At 46.8% G+C, this 23880-nt stretch overlaps 1 protein-coding gene across 3 annotated transcripts in view; it reads right to left on the bottom strand.

Annotated features, from left to right (window-relative positions):
- Window positions 1–23880, bottom strand: part of LOC142557861 (leukotriene A-4 hydrolase) — a 138287-nt gene that overhangs the window by 34855 nt on the left and 79552 nt on the right. For all 3 annotated transcript variants that reach the window (XM_075670080.1, XM_075670078.1, XM_075670079.1), the window contains exons 11-13: window positions 17925–18069; window positions 4335–4438; window positions 4143–4213 (exon numbers count right to left, since the gene is read on the bottom strand). In XM_075670080.1, the coding sequence (XP_075526195.1) occupies window positions 4143–4213; window positions 4335–4438; window positions 17925–18069 (320 nt within the window). The remainder of the gene's footprint in view (window positions 1–4142; window positions 4214–4334; window positions 4439–17924; window positions 18070–23880) is intronic.

The raw sequence follows: 23880 nt of genomic DNA, 5'->3' as shown, positions 1-23880 counted from the left end.
TTAAAGGGCCCGTGTCGCAGAAAATCCGGTGTCACCGCCATGGGTGTCGCTTGGTGAATAATCATTCTGAACCACAACTGCACAGGCCCTCCACGTGGCACATATCTTGGCTTACATTCTTTACAAAGTTATTCCTTGGAATTTTGGGAATGACAGCTCATGCCTTTTATGTTTTTGTGACATCGCCACGTCTCAACCACGTCCCGATGTGGACGGCGCAAGTTCTACAGGCTGGGTAGGGAAATGGTAAATGCTGTGAAATGCGGTGGTTATAACTGATTGATTATTACGTCTAGGATCATTAAAATGAGTTTGGCTGTACTACCGTATTTATTTGAATCTAGGCCAATAGTTTTTTTCAAATAATCATATTCCAAACTCTCGGGTCGGCTTAGATTCAAGGATTTTAAAAAATGCGCCAGTTTTTCATTGAAAATGCTAAATATGGTAGATAGCTAGAGCCATTTAGAAAAGTCAGTATCGCAGCTGCTACTAGCCGTGCCAGTAGCCAACTGTACACAAGCGAGGTCGCCATTTTGACCTGTGTCGTGTCGGCTGTATTGGTGCGCGGTGTGGTGTTGTCGCGATGGCACCAAGTAGGAGATGCCACTACAGTGCCGCTTTCAAGCGAAAAGTTGTGATAGCCGCAGAGGCATCGTTGGACCTTCAAGCCGGGCGGCACTTCGGCGTCGACGAGAAAAACGTCCGTCGTTGGAGGGGACAACGACAGCAGCTTTTTGTGTGCGCAGCAATGAGGATGGCATTTAGCAGACCAAAGAAAGGCTGTCACCACAACGTGGAGACAGTTTTGGCTGACTTTGTTCAGACGCAGAGAACTGCTGCCCTTCCAGTGACAACAGAAATGCTCCAAGCGAAAGCTAGGGAACTTTTGAGGGAGCGAGGCCTGATGCCAAAGGATTTCAAAGCCAGCCGGGGCTGGCTTCAGAAATTCATGAAGCGCTTCGGCTTCAGCCTCCGACGTCGCACTTCAATCACCCAGAAGCTGCCAAGCGATTTTGAAGATGATAGCTTTTCAGGGCTACGTGCTGCGAAAGAGAGAAGCAGCAGGCTAAACCTTGGGAAAATCGGCAACACTGACCAGACAACTGTGTATTTTGATATGTCAGTGGCATACACTGTGAATGAAAAAAGTGCCAAGGAGGTGAAGGTGCGCTCTGTGGGCTATGAGAAGCAGCACGCAACTGTGATGCTGTGCTGCACAGCTGATGGACATAAACTCCCTCCTTATATGATATTTAAAAGGAAGACATTGCCTTATCGAGAAACATTCCCAAGAAATGTCATTGCGCGGGCAAATGAGAACGGGTGGATGACGGGTGCGATGGTGGAAGAGTGGGTTAAGATTATGTGGCGATGGCGTCCAGGAGCCCTTTTGACAAAGGACTCGCTCCTTGTTGTCAACTCTTACCATGGGCACTTGACGGACAACGTGAGGGCTGCACTCGCCCAAGCGAACACGGACCTCGCTGTCATACCGGGCGGCATGACGGGCCAGTTGCAGCCACTTGATGTCTGCATCAACAAACCTTTCAACGATCGTCTGCGGCAATATTACACGGACTGGTTGACTGACGAAGACGACATGCTAACAGCAACGGGCCGCATCAAATGTGCATCGGCGGGCTGGGTAGCTGCAGCGTGGGGATGACATCCCAGGTGCTTTGATCATGCCTGCCTTTAAAGAGTGCAGCATATCTAATGCGCTTGACGGTACCGAAGATGGTGCACTGTTTGAAGGTGACAGTGACAAGGAACACAGCGATGAGTCTAGCAGCGACGACGACTTTGAATGAGCTCTGCACGTTCAGATTCAATAAATGCTGTTTGCATTTTGTGAATGCTGTCCTCGCTTTTTTTGTTTGGCCTACGTTCGAAGTAATATATATTTTTTTTTTGTTGGCTTCGGACTTTAGGGGGTTGGCTTAGAATCGGGGTCGGCCTAGATTCGAGTAAATACGGCATAATTTCTGCATGTTTGCACAGCAGATAAGGCAATAACTGCATGATGTTTCATTTTTACTCACACCCGACAGTGTGGACTTAGGACCACACTGGTAGGTGCGGCAGTTTGGACTGCCGAGATATTGGTGTTAGTAACAGGTGGTAAGACGTGGTGTCCTCTTGATGTCACAGTGGGGACAGCACTCCCTGTGTCTACTGCCATGGCACATGCAAGCATGCACCCAAGTGTAGTGTATTTACAAGATGTGCTTCATATTATAAAGAAATGCTTCGCAGCTTGCGGTTGTCGGAACCAACTCAAGTGTAGTTTTCAAAGTTGCTCAGTCTTGAAAATTTGTGGTTTGCATATCTAAGGCTACACAAAGCTGAAGTAGCCCATGGGTCTTCTGACAGAAAGCTGTTTCATGTCTGCTGCCAAAATTTTGAGAAAAAGAGTGCTTTTAAATTATGTTTTGCTTAAAACAAACCTTTTATTAGTAAACATCTCAAGCACTGCCTAAGGAAATACGGGGGGAGGGGGTCCCTGTAGAAGGACTCAGTAAGACAGCAAAATACAGAACTATACAGAATTATGCAGGCGAGGAACAGACCGACTCGCAAATCATATACATAAGGCTAAACATACATACATGTAAATAAACTCACGTAAAGTCCCATAGTACGAAGCAGCTGTATGAAGCGTAAAGCTCACATCATGAAGTGGTGTTAAACAGTGCATTTCAAAAAGTAATCGTTCCCTGTTAACCCTGGACTGAGGGCCCCAATAAAAAGATTTACTCTTCCTCTCTCTCCAAAGAGCTTGAATCAGCAGGACACTATGTACTGTACTTACATTTGATTCTAAGGTGTACCCAATTATCACGGGCTTAATGAAAGTGTACCTGAATGTAACATGCCACCAAATGAAAGCGGCACGTCATCGTCGTTTGTGCTTCATTGGCCACAGATATCAAGCACATGGGGGCGGCATTCCCGAGTGATCACTTTAGATACTGCTATTACTTTCACAAGAGACTGCATCGGACTTGTCGCACTGTGCAGCTGACAGTGTGCAGGCACTATGTGCAGATAGCAAGCTTGGCACAACACCAGAAATGCTGGCGGCCAATTACGCCGTCATATTTAGTGCAAAGTTGCATGAAATCTCGCGAAAGTGATAGTATCTCTGAAAGCTACTGGTGAAGAATACCGCTCTAGATCCTAGCAGAGCACAAAATCAACCTTCACAAAAGCATGCTCTGTCACTAATGCCTGATAGCGATGACGCTGTGTCTTACAGCATGTTGTTGCTAACGCCACAAATGCGGTTTGGTTTCACATTCGATTGTAAGGCGCAGGCAATTTTCCAATACAGTTTCTCAAGAAGAAGAAAAAGAATAAGGCGCATATTAGGCTCGGGCAAATACAGTAATTTGATGGCCATCAGGAGAAGTGACACTCCTGTCTTTGTGTGTTGATAAAGTTAACGCGGACCAACACATGGGATGGCTGTTGTGGAGACGCTCGACTCTCACAAGTCACCTGATGTTGTTTCTGGATAGGTCTCGTGTCTGCTGTAATCCAGCTTCTCTGCATAGCTGAGCCCCGGCAGCGGGCAGTGTGGTTGCAGATTAGCATGAGAAATGGCGCAAGTGTTGTGCTGCTAAAGCCACCTAACAGCAAGGTCACTTGGGCGCGAAATAGAATAGGCTCTTCCTCTTGGGCTTGGGGTCGGCAAGCAGTGTGGTCGTTTCGCATGTGTACCAACCTCCACTTTGCGGGATTGTCCCGGAAAAGGCTTAGGAGCGGGATACCGGAATGGACGAACGTGATCATTTGAACGTGCCACCGTTTGCGCGACCGTACACATGAATGATTATGCATTAGGTGTCCAGCATGGGGTGAACCTATTTGCTCGCTATCCAGTCACACTGAGTTGGACTTCCTCAATTTGCTGCGCACCCATCAGCATGTTGGATAGTAATTCGGCTAGCAGGCATTAGTGTATGAAAGGTGCAACAAATGCCCTTGTGATTGTTTGCACTACTGTGTTGTCCCAAGAGCACGTGTGATATCCCACACTGTAGACTTATTTCAACTAAAAGGACAGACAATTTGCAGTTATCCTTGGCTTCATTCTAGCAACCCTGCAATGGGTGTCAAAGTAGGCCAATCCTCACCTTGGTATCACAGGTGGCATCCCTGGAGAGTGCAACCAGGCCTCCCACTCTACTCTGTTGAGAATGTCTGCCTGCAAAGTAAATAAAATGATGCACGAGACTGCCATTCAAGAGTTAATGAGCATTATAACTTTTCAATTTCTAGAACATTTCTTCACTATATCGGAGAACACAGGCAGAGAGACAAAGCACCTTGTCCTTGAAGTAGTCATACAGGTAAGCCTTCCACTGCCACGTATCCACAGATTGGTATTTGTATTTTTCAATGTAGGCCAGCAGGAACTTGTCAAACACTTCTGTAATGCAGGAAACCAGAATGCAGCGTAACTTCAACACAGTTGCCAACCAATACTTTGTACTTAATGGGCACCACCAAAAAGTCTGAATAATCAGGAGTCCAAAATACCCGATTTGCTAGAAAATAGAGAACACTTTAGATAAATTCCAATTCAAAAGTATAAATGACATAACCAGAGTATCACATTACCGTCAATAAGACAGCCAAACAGTGGCCGCAGACATGCGGCAATCAACCAGTCACACAGTGAATTGAAAGAATAAGCGTACACTTGCTCATCCCGAGAGTTGCCCACATAAAGGTACCTCACACATTTGGGAGAGCAAAAAGCAGGAAACTTTAGATAAATTCCAATTCAAAAGTATAAACGACATAACCAGAGTATCACATTAGCGTCAATAAGACAGCCAAACAGTGGCCGCGAACATGCGGCAATCAACCAGTCACACACAGTGAATTGAAAGAATAAGCGTACACTTGCTCATCCCGAGAATTGCCCACAAAAGGTACCTCACACATTTGGGAGAGCAAAAAACAGCACCACCTGCTCTCTGCAAAAGGCAACTTTAACGTGATACTGAAGACAGCACACCACATCGACCAAATGGTTCGCTAGAGATGTGAGACTACTGGATCGAGAGTCGACGGTTCAGCAAGTGAAGGATGAATGGGGCAACTGGTGTAGTTGGCATGCATGGGTTTGCTTACAGATGTTATTAGTCAAATTAATAGCAAGAACTGCAATATCTTGGCAACATGCCTGTTAAATCGGTCACCAGAGGTTGATGATTTTGATTGCCGATTTCGTCATGTTGAAGTTGTTTTTCAGACATACAGCGCTTTTCGGTAGGAAGCCTAGACAGAGGGCTTGAATAATAGTTTCAATTTTGTTCACGAGGCAAAACTGTGATTGTAAAAATATCATGCTGTGACACCTATAAGAATGGGCACAAAAATAGTAAATAGTAGTGTAAGCAGGAAACTTTAGATAAATTCCAATTCAAAAGTATAAACGACATAACCAGAGTATCACATTAGCGTCAATAAGACAGCCAAACAGTGGCCGCGAACATGCGGCAATCAACCAGTCACACACAGTGAATTGAAAGAATAAGCGTACACTTGCTCATCCCGAGAATGGCCCACAAAAGGTACCTCACACATTTGGGAGAGCAAAAAACAGCACCACCTGCTCTCTGCAAAAGGCAACTTTAACGTGATACTGAAGACAGCACACCACATCGGCCAAAATGGTTTGCTAGAGATGTGAGACTACTGGATCGAGAGTCCACGGTTCAGCAAGTGAAGGATGAATGGGGCAACTGGTGTAGTTGGCATGCATGGGTTTGCTTACAGATGTTATTAGTCAAATTAATAGCAAGAACTGCAATATCTTGTCAACATGCCTGTTAAATCGGTCACCAGAGGTTGATGATTTCGATTGCCGATTTCGTCATGTTGAAGTTGTTTTTCAGACATACAGCGCTTTTCGGTAGGAAGCCTAGACAGAGGGCTTGAATAATAGTTTCAATTTTGTTCACGAGGCAAAACTGTGATTGTGAAAATATCATGCTGTGACACCTATAAGAATGGGCACAAAAATAGTAAATAGTAGTGTAAGCAGGAAACTTTAGATAAATTCCAATTCAAAAGTATAAACGACATAACCAGAGTATCACATTAGCGTCAATAAGACAGCCAAACAGTGGCCGCGAACATGCGGCAATCAACCAGTCACACACAGTGAATTGAAAGAATAAGCGTACACTTGCTCATCCCGAGAATGGCCCACAAAAGGTACCTCACACATTTGGGAGAGCAAAAAACAGCACCACCTGCTCTCTGCAAAAGGCAACTTTAACGTGATACTGAAGACAGCACACCACATCGGCCAAAATGGTTTGCTAGAGATGTGAGACTACTGGATCGAGAGTCCACGGTTCAGCAAGTGAAGGATGAATGGGGCAACTGGTGTAGTTGGCATGCATGGGTTTGCTTACAGATGTTATTAGTCAAATTAATAGCAAGAACTGCAATATCTTGTCAACATGCCTGTTAAATCGGTCACCAGAGGTTGATGATTTTGATTGCCGATTTCGTCATGTTGAAGTTGTTTTTCAGACATACAGCGCTTTTCGGTAGGAAGCCTAGACAGAGGGCTTGAATAATAGTTTCAATTTTGTTCACGAGGCAAAACTGTGATTGTGAAAATATCATGCTGTGACACCTATAAGAATGGGCACAAAAATAGTAAATAGTAGTGTAAAAAATGTTGATCTAGTTGAAGTAGAAAATACTATGTTTCCACAATTACGATGACAACATAATTGCTTCTTTTATGGATGTAATACTAGCTCCAGCTTTGAAATCTCTAGAAAAATGAGTTCCAATCTACACTGTGAAGGTGGTTGGCCAGCAAAGCTAATCCGATGGACCAATGTGACGTAGCCTTGAACTGGGTCCTGCTGAGCCTGAGCACAACACTGTTGTGTATATTGTCATGCAGTAGTGTCGATGAATAAAGCAGTGACAAAACTGCGAATGATAAAAGTAACGTTTTATTGGGTGAACCTGTGCCCACAAAAGCAAGTTACACTCACAGCACGATAGCAGAAAACACAGTCGGCGATTGTCGAAATCTGATCTGCGGGGCAACCGCTATCGGCTTTTATAGATAAGTCATCGAAGGTTCCAGAATAATCACTGGGTTGGCCGTGTCTTCTAGAAAGTGCTACTCAATTCGCGTTGCACATACAATCAGATTACACAAAGTTCGGTGACAACAGACAACGAATAGAACCATCAATAACAAACATTCAAGAAACATCCGATTGATGCAGGCGCGTCCTGTGCTGAGCGATAACGTTTTACCTTTGTTAGCTGATGAAAAAGCGGTCACCCGAGAAAGATAAACAAGTAGACATGTGAATGCCCCCCTCTTAAAGGAAGCACCGTCCCGATGCTACAAACATAACAGGAGAGCGAAAAAACAAAAGCATGCTTAGAAAAAAAAAAAGACGTAACAAAGAAACAGAGTCCCAAAGATAGTCAGCACTGGGGTACAACAGCTCAAGCCGCACAACATGGACTATTTCAGGTCATGAGCAGTGCTGCTGTGATGCCATCTGGCACGACCTCATAGTCCAGTGCACCAATTTGTCAGATGATCTTGTAGGGTCCGAAGTAGCGTCGCATAAGTTCTTTTTTTCATCTTCATCTCTTTAGCGCTGTTTGTCTTCAAGTTTCTCACTAAGACCTCACGGTGTATTGGGGTCCAAACCCAAACACGGTAGCTGGGCTTGTACTCCACGTATCGTCGTCAGAGATTGCAGTGCCAGCTGTCGGTCTTCTGCTGATTGATGATGTCTTGATGTGCAGGCGGGCAAGCCGTCACGCTTTTTCCATGCGCTGGAGACAGGCGGCAACGTCGAGATTCTCTTCATTGGTGACGTGTGGCAACATGGCGTTTAGAGCCATCATAGGGTTCCTGCCGTAAACCAGCTTGAACAGCGTGATTTACATTGTTTATTTCACCGCCATGTTGAAAGCGAAGGTTACATACGACAGGAGGGAATGCATATCTTGTGCTTGACGTCGATGTACACTGCCAATATGTCTGTGAGGGTCTTGTTTAGCAGCTCCTAAGACCATTCGTCTGTGGGTGGTAGGCACTTTAAGTGCAAGTTCTTTATTTGGGCAAAACAAATACGAGGTTTGCCGGTAAGGTAAGGCATACTGTACTTACACGATGTGGGGTTCTCACCCCCGTGCTCTTGGGGCAAAGGAACGACAACACAGTAGTGCAAACAATCACAAGGCACTTATTGCACCTTTGATAGATCAATGCCTGCTAGCCGAGCTGCTATCCACAACACGTGCCGATGGGCGCGTGACAAATCTAGGAAGTCCGACTCACCGCGACCGGTTAGCGAGCGAATATGTTCGCCCCATGCTGGATCCCAACGCCTGGTTGTTCGCGCATACGGTCACTTGAACAGTGGCGCGTTCGAAGGAGGCCACGTGAGACGGTCTTGCAGAAGCATGTATCGGTGCATGCGCGGGATGTCCGTGGCGTTCACCGACCCACAGGCAAAGAGGAAGCACCTTGCCTTTCCGTGCCCAAGTAACCCCGCCGGTAGGCGGCGTTAGCAGCGCAACACTCGTGCCATCTCTCGTACTGCGCTTCAACCACACTGACTGCCGCGGGCCCCAGGCTACGCGGCGAAGCCAGATTACAGGAGACGGGAGCTATGCGGGAAAACAATGTATCAGGGGACACGTGAGAGTCGCGCATCCCCACATCCCCCCAGCCTTAAATCACTTAATATTCCGCCGAAACATGTCACACGGTCTAACATCAACGCGTGCTTCGCGAACAAGGTAGTACATGCAACAGTAGCCGCGCTGAGGAAATGTCCACACGCTGTCCATAGCATGCGAGCCAACATTGTCCTTGGGTACACCGCTGGCGTCCGCCAATCACAGCAGCAGCTTTGCAGACGCGACGGCACGATTCCAGGCCAGGACTCCGGAAACGACGACGCAGTAGTCGGCACGAGCAAGTACCGCAGGACGCAGCGGCTTTTGCCAGCAGGACGCGCCCTGCTGGCAAGAGCCGCTGTAGCTGTCGGTGACCGCCGGCTCTTTTCTGGATTGGAGGATTTCTGGATTTTCTGGAGGGTTGCAGGCTGGATACAGGCGGACGCCAAAGTCGCTGCGCTGAACCGGCCACAGCATCACCATTGTCCGGGGTGGCTCGATCGTAGTCCGGGGCAGCAGCGCAGACGATGTGCAGGTGACGGCAACCCAGGGGTGACTCCAATCACGCTGCGTACACTCAACACACTCGGCAAACACTAAAGTAGTGCAAGGGAGAGGAATTCTGCATGCGCATCGCCCATGTGGTACAATGTTCAACTTGGCTAGCAAAAGATCGGGCAGCTACTTAAATGCTAAGTTCACGTGAATGAAGCTCGCTTCCTTGAGTCGAACGAGTAATCTCAATTTGTGCGAGGCTAACTCGAATGAGGGAAGCAAAGTGTAACACCTCAACGTCACGGTCCACCAGGTTGTGTCCCTCCACGTGCGACAGGCTGCTTCGTTAAGCCTTAGGTTTAAAGCGTCGCTACCCTGACAACAACCGACATCCAAAAAACAACACCCAAAATGAGCGCAAAGCAGGCAGCCGCGAGGAGACGTCAGCTCTGTTAGGTGGTCCTACCCCGCTCGGTGCACACAGCATCCGAGTTGATGGCGCCCACCGTCCCAGACGGTATCGGAGCGCCCGGTGCCAGGCTGCGATACCAGTCAGCCCGTAGTGGCACCCGTGGCCCGTGGCCACCCGGCTCCCAGAGCCGCGACTTCATCAGAGTCAAAGAGATAGAAGAAGCTATTTACATAAGAAATTCGGACCACCCACGAGGCTTCCGCACTCACTCGCTTCAGGCTTGCCAATGCTTCGCGGGCACTAAGCCTCGCTCTCCCAGGAGGCACACCACGTGGCTCTCGTACCGACGAATGTCATTAAAAAAAGCACTTGCGAAAAGGCTTAGCATGTTGACATGTTCAAACACACTACAGCCACCATCGCGTCGCTCAAGAAAGCACGCCGCCAATGCTAGCGATCAAAATCCATGCTAGCCCTACGCTTCGGTTCAAACAAAGGTCTCGAATGAAGCAAAACTGTTAAATCTATCGTCCGAAGCCCCAAGAGGTCCGTGTTGGGCAGCCATATGTAGGGTTCTCACACCCTTGCTCTTGGGAAAAAGGAACGACAACACAGTAGTGCAATCAATCACAAGGGCATTTACTGCACCTTTCATAGATCAATGCCTGCTAGCCGAGTTGCTGTACACAAAACATGCCGATGGGCGTGCAACAAATCTAGAATTCCGACTCACCGCGACCGGATATAGCGAGCGAATAAGTTCGCCCCATGCTGGATCCCAACGCCTGGTCGTTCGCGCGTACTGTCACGCGAACCGTGGCGCGTTCGAAGGCAGCCACGCGAGGCAGTCTCGCAGAAGCATAGGTCGGCGCACGCGCGGCACGTCCGCGCTGCTTAACGATCTCGAAAGAAAAAGGAAGCGTGTTCTCCCCTGCGTCCCCAAGTAACGCTGCCGTGAGGCGGTGTCAGCAGCGCAACACTTGCGTCATCTTTCACACTGCACTTCAACCACTATGACCGCCGCGGGCACCAGGCCACGCGGCGAAGCCGCACTGCAGGAGACGGTAGCTATGCTGGAAAACAAGATATCAGGGGACGCGTGAGAGTCGCGCATCCCCACACATTCATTAGACATGTCGTGATCAGAAAATAGGATGTTTTGCATTGCATATTTAAATTTGTGAATTGTGGCTTGTCTGGCTCTATTGCAAAATGGTTTGGTCAAGTTCTACAGTGAAGGCCGTGTCTCTGTCGGTGATGAAGACTTGTGGGGCACCATGTCGCAGCAGGATGTTCTCGACGAAGAATTTGGCAGCTTCAGCTGCACTACTTTCAAGCAGAGCTTTCATTTAGGCGTAGCGGGTAAGGTAGTCAATGCCCACGATGATCCACTTGTTTCCAGATGTTGACATTGGAAAGGGCCCCAAAAATCCATCGCGATCTGCTGAAATGGTCGGCAAGGAGGCTCGATTGGCTGTAGTAATCCGGCCAGCCTTGTCAGCGGTCAGGTGCAGCCAGTAGTACTTTTCTTGTATCCTTGCCAGCGTACGGGAAAATTTGAGGTGCCCGGCTGTCTGATCATCATGCAGGGCATGCAGGATTTCTGGCCACAATGTTACGGGCACAAATAGAAGGCAGTTTGTGCGGACTGGGGAGAAGTTCTTCACGAGGACGTCATTTTGCAGGGACAACAAAGACAACCCTCACATAAATGCTCCAGGGAAAACGTTAGTGTTGCCTTCCAAATACTCTACGAGGCTTTTTAGCTCTGGGTCTGCTCGTTGTTGTTCAGCAAAGTCCTTGCTCTTGTTCCCTGGTGAAATCACGCAACCCACTGTGGGGGATCGACCATGAATTGGGCGGTGAAAAAACTGCTATCAATCTTCTTAAAAAATAAATTAAGGTGAAATGAAATAAGTATCTCGCAAATGGGATTCAATGTGTCTACTGTTACAGATATGAATAATCAAGTATCTCAGTATTACACAAAGAATTATATGAGCATAATAAGTATTATGAATAGTTCCAGCATGCAGTTATTCTTGTCTCATTGCGAAAGATGCAGAGGGCTTCATAAACGTTCCTGTGGCTGTAACCCTATATGGTACCCCCAAAGAAAAGAACAACAGGAAGAGTCAGATTTGAGCCAGGCTTTTGGAAGGGTTCATCTAAAAATATTTTCCGTTTAATAATGAATCGGCAGCATATCAAAAGGAAGTGTTGCAGAGATTCATTCTGATTGCATAAAGGACACAAAGGAAATACAGCCAGACCAGACCTGTGGAGGTAAAAGTTCAGTGGGGGGACTCGGCACCGTACTCTTGTAATCATTAGTTCACTTTTTCTAGTGGAGCAACATTTGTTGTTCCAAGGAAAATTGAGATGCTGGAAATCGGATGTTAACAACGATGACTGCGTGAAGTTATCTGCAGAAATATATTTTCTTAATTATGCCGCAGTGATGAAAGCTGACATAGGTAAAATGGGGATTATAGGACCGTTGTGGGATGCTACTGCGAGTGCATCTGCACATTCATTTCAGGCTAGACCTTTTTGACCTGGCACCCACACTAAGCGAACGAGATGAGACGCAAGTGTCTTGGGGGAACAGAATGGACAGTTTCAAATGAATCTGACAATTTGGATGTGGTTAATGAAGAACAGATAGACAGGAATTCGGTTAACATTACAGCTGATGACAGAGATGATGGTAATTTGCATAAAGCCTGAAAGATAGGCATGAAGTAAGGTAGCCGAATAAAAAAAGACCAATTTAGATGTGGTGATACAATTCCCATACCTGGCTTTTCTTCACCGACAGAAGCATCAGTTGCTATAACGGTCTTTGTATCCACGTGTGCAAGGTGGTCTTCAAAAATAATATTCAGATATTGATAGGGCAAATGTTTAGCATTGTTTAGAAAAATATCAAATTCAATTTTAGGGATTCAACCCAGAGGAATTTAGTTAGACCACCACGCATAGGTGAACATTTAGTGGGCCCAATAGTTTTTGTAAGAAAACAACTTGAGGTCCAACGTGAGCATAACAATGATAGTTAAAAAATGAGGCTGATTCATTATTGAAAACATATTGTGACCTCCTCTGTGGTGATGCATATATATTTAGAAAAGTCAGTCAGAAAAGGCCAATGATACAAGCCTGGTCTGGTAAACAGCAGAGAATGCCACCGTGACCAAACTGCCGTACTTCTGTTATCAGTTGGTAGCGAGGTGTTGCCTTCTGAAGCTCTTCCTAAATAAATTTTGGGTTTTTCATTTATATTGAGCCTCCATTGGACAGTACCAGGGCCACAGTAATGTTGGTCAGTCTGCTGCGCAAGAGAAGTTCAACTGGATAATCATTAGATGCAAGAGAAGCCGACCAGGGAGTGTTTGCCTGGCCGGGAGAAGAAACAGACTTAAGTCTAGTGTGTCTAGATCAATCACCACCCAATATCCAGCTGTCTCCTGAGAGGGTAAACCAAGACACCAGGAAGGGGCCTCTCAAGTGAAATGGTCTGCAGTTTAGCACAGCGAGGATCTACCGGGGACCGAGCAGCGCTTCCTTGCTTCTGAATGACTGAACTCGATGGAGGGAAAAGCATTCCGTGTGCCCTCCTGGGTCTGTTCTCCTTCTCATTCTTCCTCCTTTCTTTTTTGTCAGCGAAGTCTGTTGTGCTTATTGTTCCTAAAAAGGCGTCTTCATCTTCGTGTTGCGGTGGTGGGTCAACGGGGGCATGTGATAATCAGTCGGCATCAGTGCTTGCATCCAGATGTCAAATTCCTGGAGTCTGAGACTCCAAGCTGCGAGGCTTCCTGAAGGGTCCTTTAAATTTGCCAGCCAGCACAAGGCATGGTGGCTGCTTACGATTTTGAAGGGCCTGCCATAAAGGTAAGGATGGAATTTTGTGTTAGCCCAAACGGTGGCAAGGGATTCTTTTTCCAACGTAGATTAATTAATTTCCACTTTTGACAGCGACTGACTAGCGTAAGCAATGACCCTTTGACATTCGTCTTCCCCCTGGACTAGGACAGCGCCAAGGCCTAGGCTACTTACGTTGGTGTGGATTTCAGTTTCAGCATTTTCATCCAAATGGGCGAGTACTAGTGATGACTGCAGGCGTCATTTAAGCTCTTTGAATGCTTCAATTTGCAGCGTCTGATTTTGTGAGAAAGGTTAATGGCTTGGCAATACAGGGAAATACAGGGTTCTTGACGAAGGACGTGTAATAGGCCCTCCTGCATACTCCTTTCTTGTTGGTGGGTAGTGGAAATATAGCGATGGCAAACATCTTCTGCTGATCAGGGTGGACTCCAAATTTACTGATGACGTGGCCCAAGCACAGAGGCTCATCGTAAGCGATGCGGCGCTTTTCCGGCTTCAGAGTGAGCCCTGATGACTTGATGGTTTCTAGTACTGTTCCAAGCCGCCTAAGGTGACCGTCGAAATCCCCGGCGAAGACGACGACCTCCCAGTAGACGAGAGAGGTCTGTCACTTCAACCCTGCTAATACCGTGTCCGTCACGCGCTGGAATGCTGCAGGTGCCGGGCACAGTCCAAATGGGTTGAGCTTGAACTCGATGAGGCTGTCTGGCGTGATGAAGGCGGTCTTCTGACGATTCCTCTTGTCGACTTATATTTGCCAGTAGCAAGTCTTGAGATCCATCGTCAACAACAAGTATTTAGCACTACAGAGCCAATACAATGCATCGTCTATGCGTGGGAGGGGGTTTACACCCTTCTTTGCGATCTTGTTCAACTGACAATAATCGACACCAAAACGTAGGGTTCCGTCCTTTTTCTTCATTAAGACTACAGGAGCTGCCCATGTGGTTTTCAACGACTGGATGATGTCATCGCGCAGCATTTCATTGACTTGTTGCCTTATAACTTCACATTCTCCCGTTGAAAATATGTAAGGGCTCTGGCAGAGTGGTCGAGCGGGTTCTTCGGTGATCATGCATTGTCTTGCAAGAGGTGTTTGTCGAATACACAATGACGTGGAAAAGCAGTCTTTGTATCGTCGACGAAGACTTTTGAGCAGTTGTAGCTTACTCACGGGAAGGCTTGGATTTATGCCGAAGACTGGTTCCTGAACTTCGATAACCGAGGTAGATCTGACAGAATCGGAGAGGATAAATGCATAGCTGGTTTCCACAATATCCTCAATGCATGTGATCGTTGTGCCTTTGTTGATGTGCTTGAACTGCTGGCTGAAGTTTGTCAGCATCACTTTCGCATTTCCTCCATGCAGACGAGTGACCCTCTTGCGATGCAAATTTCACGGCCGAGTCGTAGATGTTGGTCACCTTCAATGATGCCTCCTACGTCTGCGGGTGTTTTGGTGCCGATGGAAATGACAATGCTGGAGCAAGGCGGGATGCTGGCTTGGTTTTCAGGTACTCTCAAGGCATGCTGACTGGAAGTCATCTCCGGCGGTATCACTTGGTCTGCGGACAGCGTTATTGACTTCAACTTTAGGTCAATGACTGCGCTGTGTTGATTCAGAAAGTCCATGCCAAGAATTACATAGTGTGAGCAATCTTGAAGGATAAAGAAGGTCGCAGTGCAAGTCTGGCCATGCACTGTAACTTTTGCTGTGCAGCTTCCAGACGGCTTTATGATGTGTCCTCCAGCTGTCTGGATATGAGGGCTGTCCCATGTAATCTTGACTTCCTTTAGCTTGGCGGCAAAGGGTCCACTGATGGCCCCTGTGTCTACTAGAGGGGTGACGGTGTGGTCATTGAGAAGCACATTGAGGTCGGTGGTTTTCTGTCTTGCATTGTGCTCTAGCTGATACAGCTCGTTGTCAGGTTTTCTTTTCTTGGCGTATCATTGGCTTTGAGGCTTCATTGGGATGTTGGCCTAGCGTTCCTACGTTGTCACAATATAGGTTTCTTGAAGCGTTGTCATTGTTGGCAGACAATCTTCCGTATTTTGGCATACAGGAGCCGCACCTCCATCGGTTGCTGCTTTTAGTTTTCCGGATATGAGTTTATGGAGCGTCCAAGGGCTGGTCCTACTTATGGAAGGTGCTGCAGCGACAAGTGGTGTCCCTGCGATGGCGAACGCGAAGAACTTGGGGGTTTCCACTATGTTGCAGCAATGTAATTGGCGATATCACAAGGCTGTTCGCCAAGCTGTGGACGCGGCGCGTTGATGGCAAAGCCTTGCATTCCCAATTGTGGTATGGGCACCGGCGGTAGACGCAGCCTGCTTCTCCGCAGTGCACTTCTCGTTGGGCTATTTGGTAGCTGTTCATTATAAAATATAAAGATGCCAAATAAACGGACACACACAAGAGAAGAGAATGGGACAGGGCAAGAATGGGATGGCGTCCTGTCCTGTTCTCTTCTCTTGTGTGTCCCCGTTTATTTGGTGTCTTTATATTTTATAATGTTCTCTGCCATGGTAGCAGAGCGGGCGGTGATCTGGAGCAAGCAATACACCTGTCCTCCTTGGATAGCTGGGCGGGCAATCTGGGCTGGGCTGGGCGAGCTGGGCTGGGCGAGCTGGCGGCTGCGGCGGTGTAAGTCATCGTTTCCGGCTGAGGCCTCAGCGATTTGGGGACTCTAAGTGACTGCTGAATCTCCTCTCAGACGATGTCAGCAATGGATGCTACTTTAGGCTGCGTCGAAGGGGACATCCTGCACAGTTCTTCACGTACGACGGTTGTAATGGTCTGTCGGAGCTTGTCAGAGCCTAGTGCTCGAATTTCACACTTTTGTGAAGGCACTTGGCGGTTGTATAGGTGGGTGCACATTTCCAGTGCCTTCCCAAGTGTTGTTGCCTCTGTCAAAAACTCGGCTACTGTCTTCGGAGGGTTGCGGATCAGTCCAGTGAAAAGTTCTTGCTTTACACGCTGCATGAGGAAGCAGATTTTTTTCTCCTCACACATTTCGGGCCAGTGTGTTGGAAAAGATGCGTCATCTCTTCCGTGAAGATAGCGATAGCCTCATTGGCCAGTTGGCCTCGAGTTTCCAGCAGGGCTTGCGCTTGCTCTTTGCACACAATGCTAATGAAGGTCTGCAGGATGTCACGGAAAAATAGGTCCCATGCTGTTAAGGTGGTTTCTCGATTCTTGAACCATGTCCTGGCGACATCTTCCAATGAGAAGAAAACATGGTGCAGCTTGTTGTCATTGTTCCAGTTGTTAAATGTAGCGACCCTTTCTACATTTCCAGCCAGTTTTCTGGGTCTTCAAACGATGATGTGCCGAAGGTCAGTCGCTCCTTGGGGCTGCCATTGTGGTTGTTGCTTTGGCCACATCTTTCCGGTGGTCTCAGGTGAGCGTTCTTGTTCTGTCAGATAGCCGACGTCTTTTGAATGTTGCTAGACAAGGCGCACCCTTCAAGAAATATTCAAAGGTTTATTAGCGAAGAACTGTGCCCACATAATGCACATGCATGGCTTTTAATTGAGGTTGGGTTCTAGAAGCCCATGGTCAGGGGGAAGATTTTGTAGCCTGTGGCTTGCTTGATGGTCCGGGGTGACGCTGGCGTTGTTTTCGGTGTGTGAGGTTGATGGGGGCATTCGGTACATAAACGCAAAATCACCTCCACCAGATGTCATGTTGTTGTGATGATTAAGAAAACTGTTGCAAAACAGTGAATGACGAAAGTAACTTTTTACTGGGCAAACCTGTGCCCAAGGTTACACTTAAAGCACAACGATAGCGGCGAACACAGTCGGTGATCGTCAAAATCTGACCTGCGGGGAAAGCGCGTCAGCTTTTATACACGAGTCATCAATGGTTCCAGAATAATTGCTGGTGGCCGCGTGTCTTCCATAAAGTACTACAGAATTTGTGCTGCACATACAATCAGATTACACAACGTTCAGTGACAACAAACAACAGCTAAAACCATCAATAACATTCGAGAAACTTCCGATACATGCAGGCGCGTCCTACAGTGAGCAATAAGGTTTAACCTTTGTTAACTGGTGAAACAGTGGTCATCCGAGAAAGATAAACAAGTACACGTGTCAATATTGACGTTGCTGTTCATTTCATCAGTTATCGTATTCACGGTGCTCTTCAAGTGTCCTAACTGTGCGTAGCTTGCAAGCGTAATCTTTGCCGGGAAATGCTTGCGGCGAACGCTATGTGCAAAGGCAAACTTTCTGGTTCGTTTTCTTTCTTTCCTGCGCACAAAGGTGAGTGCCGTCTGGTGATGCTGCAGTGAAATAGTGCACGCACTGCGCGCCTCTGGCAGTGATTGGTTGAGTTTTTGCCCACGGACATGACACATGTATTGGGGGATAGAGGTATAAAGCTTCACTGTAAAAATGTCTCAAATTAACATTTTCCTACCTGGTCCTCCAAGCAGTGTCTCCAGGTAGTACAAGAAAGTATGCCCTTTTTCATAAGGAACACTGGAGAAAGCCTCATCAGGGTGGACACCAGAAAGACGAGGAACCAGGCATGTTAGTGGATTGTCTACGCCGAGGGTTTCAATCTGCCCAAGGAAACAAAAGAGTACAAATATAGTGTCCTGGGAGAAAGGCGTCGCACAAATAATTCACTGCACAGATTAGGCTACTACAGAGGCAACTCTGACGTGATGACTATCATAACAGAGTGATATATAAGTAGTAGGAAGTGGTTCCAAATATGTGATCAGCAAAGTTCTTTAAATGCACACAAATTTCAGATAATCTTATGCTCTGCTCACCGAGTAATTACTCTCAAGTTTGACAGCGAAATGCATTATCCACTGCAATGCTGTGCAGCTTGATGGCACAGCACCAATATGTTTTCTATAAATATCAGGGATTTCCATGGAACTAAAGGTTTCTGTGGATAGCTCTAAGGTGTTCCATGAGCACAAGAATTACTGTATGTTGCCTATGTGTCCCTAGAACTTTCAATTTTTCTAACCGTTGAAATATAACTAATCATTTGCTTCTATTATATATCTTAATATGCGTGCCATTTACATTTCTACTTCTCTATAATAAAGCTACAATTTAAGTGAGTGCTGATTTTTATTGACAGGACAGGCACCTGTACTCATTAAGGTCGAAACTTCACTCCTAATGTAACTCATTGTTGCTGAATCTCTTTTGCGTAACACGAACACAAATACTCATCTTCACAGGAGAACAAGTTATCGAAAGAATCTGCAATAAATAATGAGACACTGCCTCTCAGTACAGTAATTGAGCCGACAAGGACAAATGCACACTAACAACAAAATACCGCAGCCAGATGTTATTTTGTAAATGTAGTAAGCAAGAACGAAACTATATGATTAAAAACTACTGCTTCTTGAACCACAACATCACCAGATACAAAATTTCATTTATGTAGTTGCAAACGCTCTTTTCTCTGCACGGAGTAATAGTCATCTCAAATTTTATTTTGAAAAATTTGTGCATTGGAAGCTTCTTGACATGACTAAATGAACAAGAACAGGTGCTGTAGCACTAGAGTAGCTCTAGTATTAGTGGATGGCTTTCCAGTGCAGTACCATGGCTTTCCAGTGCAGTACCATAGCTTCCAAGTTCAAAGAAAGCAAATTAGATTTTCTGTGAGAGATCTCTAATGTCTTTGATATTGCTGAAAGCATAACGAGAACGAAAAGACGCCTGCCACATCTTAGATGTGTCCCAAGAACCGCCACACTACAAGCGTCAAGCAAGGCACTGCAAGGCAATGCTGCGCCACACGTGCCCACACCACGTGCTCACAGACCGGCGACTCGTGCTTGAGAATCGGATGGGTGGCACGTGACAGATGACGAAGAAGGCGACATTTGAAGAATTGAAGCTTGAGGGCCATTTTTGTTTTTTTGTTGAGTGTTGAGCTTCTTGAGTTGACGGGCACAGGTTCAACCAAAATAAATAAGTTTTTCTTAGAAATGGCTGACGTAACTGTTGGTCACATTTCTGGTGGAGGTGCGGGGTATGATTCCAAGCCCCGTACAAGTCATGGAAAGTAGCCCGGATCCTTGAAGGTTGGAGCCAACGGAATTAATGCCTGTCCACTAACGCACAAGTCACCACATACGTGATACCAGATTAGATGAATCAAGGCAGTGTTGAACCTCGCCGTCTTTTGGCGTTGGTTCAAAATCTTGGGCATCCATTGAGCACACAATAGCTGATAACCGAGATGTTCATGAATTATGGTGTGACCCGAACCGTGAATAATGTTCACATGCCCTGTCAATTCATCAATGCTTATCCTCCGTTCTTGTCTAATCAGCATATGCAATTGGGTTGGAAGTGATTGCGTGATGGCTTTGACGCGGTCGTGGATCGTCCTTGCAACTTTCATGTCCTTCTTTGAACCGTTTGCTCCAACGCTTCACAGTGGAAAATGAAATGCAATGTTCAACGCACACGGCAGCCATACGGCAACTCATTTCTTTTTGGGAAACATCTTCATCTGTAAGAAACCTCACGACACCCCACTGTTCAACTGTTGGACTGTCCATTATGTCACGCAACCATGTTCAACCCAGTGTATGAAAGCAATAAAGAACCTTGATCCTCACACCTGCGTGTCATTTTTGTAAATGAGAGATGCCTCTGTGCCACGTGCATGCCTCTCAAATAATGAACCGAGCCATTATTGCGCAGGTTGGGTTGGCTCACTTTCATTTGACTCACCTTCGTACATTAGAAATGCGAAGATACAATGGAATATAGAAATGCAAAGATACAGTTTGATAAAGGGCAAAAAAGTGTCACTGGAACAAAGTTCACTGCACATATACACAAATCCTCGCAGCAAGATATATATATATATATATATATATATATATATATATATATATATATATATATATATATATATATATATATACGTATTAATCTCCAATAAATCTACGTATCTAAGAAAAAGTCACTGTATATAATGCGTCAAACAGGGCAAATAACCATGTTGCACAGTCACAGATTCACAGAATCCTAGATTCCGACCCTATTCTTTCCACCCCCCTGATGTATCGCGCGCTTCCTCCCCACTTTTCTCCCTTGCGCACACAAGACGAGCCACCACCGTCGGCTCACCTGTGCCCCCCCCCCTCCTCTTATGCTTTCACTCACACATACAGCATGTGGCGTGCGGTCACAATGTTATTGCCCTTGGACTTTACACGGAACATGACGGTGATGGCGACGGCAGGAATATGCCTGAAGTGCCCATATATCTGCTATCGCAATAATATAAGAGTATCCGGCAACTGAAGCGTCCCGTGGCGCATTACTTTCCACAAAAGAAGACGTAACAAAATCAAACTTTCCCCATGCGACAATTCGCTGCGCCACAACAATGTCTATGTTGGGGGGGGGGGGGGGGGGCGCTGAAATGGCATAATGCAAAGGAAAGCATGTTGGCTACAATCGAATACCTACTTTGGGCCCCTTGTGTGGAATATCCAAGAAAACGTGAGACGCTTGGTATACAGAGAACCATATGCATACTACTCATACTCAGTACCCTACACTGGCGAGACAAAATTTTCCGGAGAGGTTGCGCTCAAGTGAATGCATTGCAATCCGTCGTGCCCTTGCAGCGGTAGCGGCGAGCAACCATGTAGTGTTTCTTTTTCTCGTCTGCTAGACAGAAAACATCCAAAACTCTGCCAGGCGAAAATCCAATCGACCAGAGAAAAACGAACACACATCGAAGTGCGCCACATGGTGGTTGATGCAGCTTGAGACAAACGCATGCGCTCTGGCTGGTTCGGCAGCCCGCAGGCAGAGAGAGAGAGAGGGAGAAACAAGAAAAAAAAAAAAAAAAAAAGGGAGGCTCAATGTGTCCTCGCGAATAAAAGTCCAAGCAGAAAAATAAATAAGAACGTAGTCACCTTTGCTGGCTTTAGTGTCTTGACATGGATGCTTTGGCGCAGGTGAAAAAAAAAAAAAATTTTTGAGACATGACATGCCATGTGACATGACAGCACAAATGAACTACCACAACACTTCATCTCATCGGATCTTGCTGTGTGCTTTGTCAATTTGTCTGATAGTGTGTTGATTTGACTTGTCTCGATGCACGGTCCGATGTACGACTTTAGAAAAGTTAGTGCACCTTTGGCGTCAAATGTTTATAACCACATTAAACCCACAAAGTTCCAGAATTGAATATCTAAAGCACGACTTTGGAAATTTCAATGCACCTTTCACATCGACAGGCTATGAGAACTTTATACCCATAAAGTTTCAGAATTTAAATCCAAGCGCTCTTTAGATTCCGCTCCTTAGATTTGCGAGATGCTGCGAGATGCTGCGAGATGCTGCGACAAGCCCGTTAGCCATCCAAATGCCTTTGAAACTTTGTGCTCGGATGGAGCTCCTTGCATTACGATATGCAACTCCTGGTGCATGGGCGTTGCCACGAAATCCAGCCCCATTTCGCAATGCCTGCGCTAAAATCTATTTTCAAGCATGAAAAGGACATTCTAGACAAAACAGCATGATTTCTGGCGCTGGGGGTTGTTTTGGTCGGCGGCGCATGACAGCACGAAAAAATTTCGGGGGGGGGGGGGGGGGGGGGAGTGCTGACACCCCACAACCCCCTTGCCCCACGCATTGGCCTTGTGGTGTGAAACAGGAACTCTTTGCCGGCCTGGTTCGTAATCTGCTCCACACTGTAGCTGAATTTGGATTGGAAGCAACAATAGAGAAGACGCTGCAGCAGCAATCTGCTCCACACTGTAGCTGAATTTGGATTGGAAGCAACAATGGAGAAGATGCTGCAGCAGTGTGCGAGGCAGTACAACAGAGATGCAAGCATCGTATCATTTGACGTTGGGTCAAGAGCCCTCCCCAAGAACACCAACGTCCTATGTGAAATAGCGATGTCTGTCGTAAGGGAACAGCTGCAGAAATTGCAGCTGGTTCAAAGCCCCCCTACGGTGCCTTCAGCTGTACGCAAAGAAGTGTGGCAAATAATTTGTGAACCAGAGCCTCAGGTATGAACTCTAGCACAACCAGAGCGTCAGCCATGGATATCATATGTCCAAGTTTTACAGCAGGACATTGGAAGTACTGACTCTGCACAAACTACCGCCACGCACCACATGCTTCCTCACAGTACGCCGCCCATGCCTGAAGGACGACCACGTAAAAGAAGTGATTTATGGCGTACAGCAGGTTGGCGTCCCCTATGGAAAGGCTAGTCACCTGTATCACGAATGTTAGTATCGCAAAATGGGACTGCACGGCTTCTCTGTGAATGCGCATCGCCCTCGAAAATGTGAGCACCCTTATGAGATACAAGCACTTCTATCTATGTGCCAAAGTATTCCGAACCCTCAGCAACATGAACCTTGACCGGCAGCGCCTATGCGTCATCGGACGTCGAGTCTGTGTCTATCCTCTATTTCACCGAGGTGCTGCTCACAAAGTGCGCGATGGGGAAACTACAGCCAGTGACCTGCGGAGGCAAGGCCACTGACGGCTGGAAAACCGAAGGCTCTCAATTGCTAACCCAACAAGACGACGGCAGTGACGATAAAAAGCAGTGATGGCGACGCTACTTCCAAGTTGTGTATCAATGTCGACGGCTTCGAAGTGACTGCGTTGATAGACAGTGGTGCGGACTATTCCGCTATTAGCAGTGTACTCGCCAGAAAATTGAAAAGGTGTTGACCCGTTGGACCTGTAGTTGAGCCCGTAGGAATGTGCACAGCAAGAATCGGAATTGGAGGCTTTATGTACGTTAGCAGCTTTACTGTCCTCCCCGAGTGTTCCCGTGATCTGATCTTGGGCGTGGATTTTTTACAAGCAAATGGTGCAACCATTGACTAGCAAGAATCCCACATGTTGCTTTCAATGGAAAACGCTGTTGCCATTTCTGATGCGGAACCACCACATATTGAAGTAATGTTTAAAAATGTCATGTTTAAGTGACAGGCGACTTGTAAGAGAGGCTGTTAAAGCCTTAGTTGTCGTCGAAGGGGCAGCGGAGCACCGACAAAATACCAAGGCGCGAGGTCTTGAGCCAGCTTGTCCTCTTCTTCTGGAAGCAAGTGGCCTAAGAGCGTGGCACAAGCGCATGGCATTAGACAGCTTTAGTTTAGCTTGTGCAGCTTATAGCGTACGCTCAGCAGCGCACATTTTTTACAGTTTTAGTTGGCCGGCGAGATTTTCGGATCTCAGAGGCTATATTGCCGCAGAGAGCTCTCCACATGCCAGTTACGAGCACCCTCGTGAGGTACCTTTCCAAGCGCCTCATCGCTAAAACCCATTACTCGTCGCATCGCCATTAGAAGAGCACCAGCAACGCCTCGCGCATGGCGATACAGCGCGTCTCC

Source organism: Dermacentor variabilis, chromosome 9 (genome assembly GCF_050947875.1).
Source record: "Dermacentor variabilis isolate Ectoservices chromosome 9, ASM5094787v1, whole genome shotgun sequence".
Lineage (NCBI taxonomy): Eukaryota > Metazoa > Arthropoda > Arachnida > Ixodida > Ixodidae > Dermacentor > Dermacentor variabilis.
Note: the sequence above shows the minus strand (reverse complement) of the source record. Positions and strands in the feature narration are given on the sequence as shown.